This window comes from Lycium ferocissimum, chromosome 8, assembly GCF_029784015.1.
Source record: "Lycium ferocissimum isolate CSIRO_LF1 chromosome 8, AGI_CSIRO_Lferr_CH_V1, whole genome shotgun sequence".
NCBI lineage: Eukaryota > Viridiplantae > Streptophyta > Magnoliopsida > Solanales > Solanaceae > Lycium > Lycium ferocissimum.
The window spans coordinates 49803298-49810523 of record NC_081349.1 but is presented as its reverse complement, the minus strand read 5'-3'; the positions used below and the strand labels follow the sequence as shown (position 1 = coordinate 49810523).

General features: G+C 34.7%; 1 protein-coding gene across 2 annotated transcripts; it reads left to right on the top strand.

The window, feature by feature from the left end:
- The first annotated feature begins 814 nt into the window (after positions 1-814).
- LOC132068695 (probable serine/threonine-protein kinase WNK11) lies at positions 815-4305 on the top strand. 2 transcript variants are annotated; one of them, XM_059462365.1, is made up of 3 exons: positions 815-964; positions 2375-2886; positions 3713-4305. In XM_059462365.1, exons 2-3 carry the CDS (start codon positions 2383-2385, stop codon positions 4097-4099), a joined length of 891 nt encoding a protein of 296 aa, XP_059318348.1. In that variant the 5' UTR covers positions 815-964; positions 2375-2382; the 3' UTR covers positions 4100-4305. The 2 variants fall into 2 exon arrangements, with proteins under 2 accessions (XP_059318348.1, XP_059318349.1); XM_059462366.1 differs by lacking the exon at positions 815-964 and adding an exon at positions 971-1154.
- The last annotated feature ends 2921 nt before the right edge of the window (positions 4306-7226 follow it).

Genomic DNA, 7226 nt, shown 5'->3' with positions numbered 1-7226 from the left:
TAGTAATTTAGGAGCTATTCTGATATCCGACATATCAGATTGTCCAATAAGACAGGAACAAATTCTTCTGGTTTGTGGTAGTGCTTCAAGGGCAGAGCGAAGCAAGAGTTTCGGTATATTCAGTAACTTCAATCAAAATTTGGGATTGGAATTAAAAAATTTATTTAGAACTCAATAAATTGCCTTTTCTAAAATTCAGAACGCATAAACTCAAAATTCTAAATTGCTCTAGTCCAAAAGGACTTTATGACTATGATGTCATAATTAGATTGCATCCAAAGGTTCTAGGTTTGAGAGAATTAACATACTCCATCAAAAACTTTTACTAACTAGTTAGGAAAAAAACTATATGTGCGATCATTATTAGTAGTGATATAATGAACTCAACAAGCTAAGCAGTTATAGTTTATTTTGCAATAGAAAAGTACTCCTTCCATTCACTTTTACTTGTCCAGTATTTCAAAAATAGATTTTCACTTTTACTTGTTACTTTTAGCATATCAATTTAAGACAATTTATTTTTTCCTGATTTACCCATAGTATTAATTACTCACTTCAAATCATTTTTAAAATCCAATAAAAATATGTACCAATTAATATGGGTATATTGGTAAATTATGCACTTCATTTATTATTTCTTAAACAACGTGAAAAGTCCAAAGTGGACAAGTAAAAGTGAACGGAGGGAGTAGTTACCATTTTTATAAGTAGCCCAATTATATTGATTAACATATTAATTGCTTTAAAAGAACTGAATATCTAACTTTTCTTTTACACGGGAACTTAAACTCATTGAACAATCAAAACTTTGGCAAATTTACCATTTTTATAAGTCGAAATACTGCATGCGGACGTGGAAGATTCCTAGTTTACTCGTAGAGTCTATAAAAATAGGCTTATTTCCATTTAATCTTGTTGCTTAAACCTCCCTCTGTTACTCTTCTTTCTCCCTTTTGCCAACTAGGTAAAATCACTTCCTTCTCAATAATTTTCTTAAATATTATCACAACAGTTGTCTTACAGACTATCAGTTTCAATTTCCCTTTTCTTTCTTAGTTCTTGGTCTGTTTGTTATGGACAATCTTTAATTTTTCTATTCACAAATTTAATTATTAGTATAAGTTTACCCCACTGCTGCTCATTGTGACACCTAGGTATGTAATCAGTACTATTTCTTTTTGGTTTTTCTGGTGTAAAATCACCATGCACGTATGATTAATTTTCTCTCTTCCTCTTTCTTTGCATGTACTATCATTTTTAATTTCTGCTTTCTTTCTTGATTCTTGTTGTTCTATCTTGGAAAGATTAAATTATAATTTGGGTCCAGTTGTTTAATTTTATCTAAACAATTAAGATGATATTCCCAGGACTAGGCTTACTGCTAATTGCAGTGTGTACTAGTTTTAAAGATTTTCAAGAAAAGGATTATGGCAATAATTTGTGACCAAAATTCTATGAGTTTCACCAGTAAATTTTGGTGGAAGAAACTTTTCTTGTGGGGTTTATGGTTTTAAGTGAAAAGAAGAGATTATGAAACTCTGCCTCTTGGAATTAGGAAATTATCATTAAAAAGGTTTATCCTTGTGGTATAATTGAAAAAAGGTTTTCTTTATTTTTAATCATTGAACATTTGAGCATAAATAGTGAGTTTGACCTAAATATTTTAGGTTGTATTATTTTCTTAGATGAAATCAAGTTTTTGCTTCTGATCTTACAATGAATTTCATCTTAATGACTAGTGAGTTTGAGTTTTTCTTTCCTTTACAATATTTATCGGTTGATTCAATCGACAGTTCTTGATCTTATGTGCTGTCAGAATTTTGTTATATATTCATATTAATGAATTTCTTCCAACCAAGTTGGAAGCTTTTGAATCTTGAGTTCAATTTGCTGAAAAGATAAGTGACTTGAGGTTTGACAATGGTTGTAGACAGGCAGAATGAAGTTGAATTATACTATGTAAACTCTCCAAAAATGTCGCTAGATGCGTGTCCGATCCTCCAGAAGTAGTGCATTTTGGAAGATCCGACATGGGTCCGGCAACATTTTTGGAGAGTCGGCACAACATAGGAATTGTATATATTTATTAAGATTTTAAGACATTAGGAATAGAGTAGCACATTACACCCAATACTCTATTATGATAGATGCAGACTTAGTATACCTATACAAATACGGAATTTTTTCTTTTCCAACTTTATGTACAGTAGTTTGAACCGAATGCAACGATCGACACCCCAGTACTAGCAAAGGTGGACCTGTGATTTTCTTAAGCACACATCTTTGTTTCGAATTTAGGTCCTATTATGGAAATAAACTTTTTGTGGTTGTTTTCGCTGATGAATCTTCTAAATGCTTCTGTTTACTCTTATAGAACTCAGAATGCCAACTGCAAATCCTAATGCAACTGATGAAGAAAATGAATTATTTGCTGAGGTTGATCCGTCCGGGAGGTTTGGACGGTACGAGGATCTGCTTGGCCAAGGTGCAGTGAAGATGGTGTATAGGGCATTTGATCTCGAGGAAGGCAGAGAAGTAGCGTGGAATCAGATTAGATTGAGCAAATTCAGCGGCAACCCTTTCATCATCAATAAGATCCATTCCGAAATCGAGTTATTGAAGAATTTGAAGAATGATAACATCATTGTCATGTACCATTTCTGGAAAGACTGTGACAAGAACATTCTGAATTTCATAACTGAGGCATGTGCATCGGGTAACTTGAGGGAATACCGGAAGAAACATCGTCATGTTTCAATCAAGGCCTTGAAGAAGTGGTCAAGACAGATATTGCAAGGATTGGATTTTCTCCATACTCATGATCCTTGTGTCATTCATAGAGACCTCAATTGCAGTAACATCTTTATCAATGGGAATGTTGGAAAGGTATGAACTCAGTCGATATTGGCTTACTGTTTCTCTGCAATAAACATAAAAATGCCCTTTCATGGTTCAAAGCATAATGTCAGATACTTCAAAGTTCCACTTTATGTCAAAAATACTACTCTCTCCGTCCCTATTTATGTGAAGGTGTTTGACTTGGCATGGAGTTTAGGAGACAAATGAAGACTTTTGAAATTTGTTGTCTAAAATAAGTCATAGAAATTTTGTGGCCATAAATGGAAAGAGTGTCACATAAATTGGGAAGGAGGGAATATGTAATGATGCCCATTCCTAATGAACTTGTTCCCTCTTTCTGATGATTCTAAAGCTGCACAATTTGTGTCGTTTACTTTCTTATCGTATTCAGGGAAATGAAAGGTTCTATGTCTTTACATATCCTCTACTCGTCAGGAAGATAATTTGTGCTTAGTATAATTAGAGAAACTTATTGAACTTAAATCCTAATTTTCGCAGAATGGGTTAATTGCGGTAGACAGACACACACTTTAGGCAGTTGTTGAGGGCACATTACCTGTGCACCAACAGTCACGGTGAAGTTATAATCCATACTCATGACTAACTTAAAATCGTGAATCTGCATCTATGGTTAATTCATCTCACTTTGTATAAGATCAGGAGTCTTAAGACTCTAAGGTCCCCTTAAGATTAAATAGTAAATGTACCCTCAGGCACTGAAGTACATTTGGAAGTGTTCGGTTAATTTAGATAAGAGCTTGTAAGGTAGTTACTCTTGACCTTTCATATGTCCAACTAAGCAGATATGTGATTTTTGGTCGACCTTAAACATCCTGGTTATCATGTTACACAGGTGAAGATCGGTGATCTTGGTTTGGCAACGATCGTGGGGAAAAGCCACGCAGCACATTCTCTACTAGGGACACCAGAGTACATGGCACCAGAGCTTTATGAAGAGAACTACACAGAGTTGGTGGATGTATACTCGTTCGGGATGTGCTTGATTGAAATGGCTACTCTGGAGATACCTTACAGTGAATGTGACAGTATAGCCAAACTATACAAGATAGTAACTTCTGGAATAAAGCCTCGAGCTTTTAATAAGGTGGGCGATCCCGAGTTGAAGGCCTTCATTGAAAGGTGTGTTGGGCGGCCAAGAGCGAGACCCTCTGCAGCTGAATTGTTGAAGGATCCATTCCTTTCTGATGTCAGTTATGATGATAATGATCTTAATAGTTGATACATTTAGTTCAAGTGTTGATAATACAAGATACAAAAGACAGTCTCAGCATTTCTCTTTTATAGCACTATTAAGCTCAAGATAACCTGTCTTCTTCCAACTCTATAAGAATTACAAAGTGTAATATAGTAATCCCTTGAGGTGTAAAGTCTGAACTTTAGTTAGTTGAATGTGTTTGACTTAGATTCAATTTCTAGATTCTTGTATTATATGAACTTTTCTGAAATTTAGCTCAATGTTTCAAGAAAACACAGGCTAAAAGATGTTATACGCTGTTGTTCTATCTATTTGTGCATAATGTATTCCACATTTCCCATCAAATTGACACGCAGTATACGTTTTCCCCTTAGTGAATTTTCTTATTGATCTCCGTAACTAATACTAGCATACTAATTTTGATATGAGGGGAATATCATAGTAGCTTTCTTCTATTTTTTTTTATGGACAGTTGCATCTGATCTATAGTTACACATGTAAAAATATTATTAATTTTTGTAGGGTAAAGAAAGTACCAACAGCGATAAGTACTCCACATATCTTAATAAAATCAAACCTATGAAACTTAATGAAGAACCAGTGAAGCTGAGAATATTTTTCAACTCTGAGGCAAAATATAAACATTGTTATGCGGTAGGATATTGCTATTGCCACACCGTATCTCTTTAAATGGGAATACAGAACATGAATTATTGGTGCACATAAATGGAGGGTTAAAAAAAAAAAGCAACAAATTTATTTTTCTAATTTTGTGTCACAAATGAAATAGATGAATTTCCATAAGGGACAGCTCAGTAACTATGGGGTTAAGATGAATTTTTTTTTATCCAGTATCCAATATTTGCTTTAGATTCACCGTACCAAAGACAACTCTATTTTAAGGCTTAAATCCGAAATTTCTAATTAAGTATGGAGGGTCTTTGTCAACCTACTACAATTTTTGATGGTAGACAAAGTTTTCATTTTTATTAACTTTTTTTGTCTATCAATGATACTGAATGGGGTGGGAGACTATTTTCTTAAATCTATCTATATATCTATAATAAAGCTTGAAATATTTGCTACTCTAGTTCAGGAGGAGAAACAAAGGGAAATCAGGTCAAGTAATTAGACCTTTGCTAATCATAATTTTGCTGAATCAACCTCTTTGAATGCAAGTAATTCAAGCTCAAAGAATTACAGGACAAACTATAGTCCAAGCACTAGTTACTCTGGTAACAACAACCACACTGCAAGCAACAATTATTCTGGGAACAATAGGTCTAAGATGTACTGTGAAGTATGCAAGACACCAGGACACAATAGAGACAATTGCTTCAAAATTCATGGATATCCAAATCAGAGTCATCAAAGGTCAAACTACAGCACAAATAACCAGAACAACCATAATAACAAAGGTCAAGGATATCAAGGATACAACCAGAACTCAAACAATCAAAATCAAAGGTACCAAAGCCCAAACTACATTCAGAACAACAGGTTCAACAAGGGAAAATACATAGTTGCAAATGCACATGATTAAATGCTGATGTGATTCATGCAAAGAGAGGGAAGACCAATGAGCAAATTGAGAACCAAGGTGTGACTATGAGTAAAGGACAATATGACCAACTGCTCAGTCTAATTCAGCACTTCCAAAATGGTGATGCAAGGGAACAGCTGAGCAACAATAATCTCACTGATGGAGCAATCAATTTTGCAGGTATTGTAGCTTGCACCTCCTCTATAGATTTTGATAAACTAACTTGTGGATGTTTCAAAGCAAATGCTAAAATATGGATCTTAGACTCAGGAACATCACACCACATGACCTTTAGCAAACATCAACTAACCAGCATCATAACATTACCTTACCCTCTTTTGGTGAAGTTGCCTAATGGTTATAGAGTAAAGGTAACTGAAGTAGGAAATGTAACACTAAATCCTAAAATCATTCTGGATAGAGTCTTGTTTGTTCCATCCTTTAAATACAACCTTATTTCAGTCAGCTCCTTGACAATGTATCTTAAGTGTATTGCATATTTTTCTGACACATCTTGCCTTCTGCAGAGCCCTTCACTGAAGAGGCCTCTGGAGATTGGTAGTGTGCATTATGGGTTGTATTTCCTATGATCAGAAGGTTTAAGGAAGAGCAACCCTGCAGTTGGAACAAGGAACACTCATGATAGTTGTACTTGTTGTTTTTTCAATTCTAGTCAAGTGAACAAAGCACACTGTCTAAGTAATTTGAGTAATTTCCATTCCCCTCATCTCCCAAATGTACATAGCTCATTTCAAATTAATAAAGACAATGTTTCTTCTCATGAGTCTCATAGAAATAGTATGAATTTATTGTGGCATTACAGACTTGGACATGTACCCTTTAGCAAAATGAAGGGGGATATCATCCATTCCAGTAAAGTTTTCCACCAAGCAACAATTTCTCTGTTCTATATGCCTCATGGCAAGACAAACTAGATTACCATACCAAAGTATAACAACCAACACCAAAGAGATTTTTGAACTCATTCATGTTAAATTATGGGGCCCTTATCATGAAGCCACATATGACAATTACAAATACTTCCTTACCATAATGAATGACTATAGCAGATCCATTTGGACTCACCTACTTAGCTGCAAAAGCAATGCTTTGCATGTCCTTGAAGCATTTGTGTACATGATAAAAAACTAGTTCAAAACCACAATAAGAATAGCTAGATCTGACAACGACCTAGAATTCACCAACAATGAAGCAGCCACTTTCTTCCAATCCAAAGGCATCATACATCATAAAACTTGTCCCTATACCCCACAACAAAATGGTGTAGTTGAGAAAAAACACAAATACCTTCTTGAAACTTCTAGAGAACTTCTATTCCAATCCAAACTTCCACTAAAATACTGGGGAGAGTGTATACTTACATCTACATATATCATAATAGATTACCCCTCTGTCCTACTGAATTACAAATGCTCTTTTGATTTATTGCACAAACAAAAACCCATTTACTCTCATATGAGTAGCTTTGGGTGTTTATCCCACCCCACTTTACCTAAACCTCATAAGGACAAATTTGATCTTAGAACCTCTCCTCATGTTTCCATTGCATATCCTTATGCTACAAAGGGTTACAAAGTCTTAAATCTG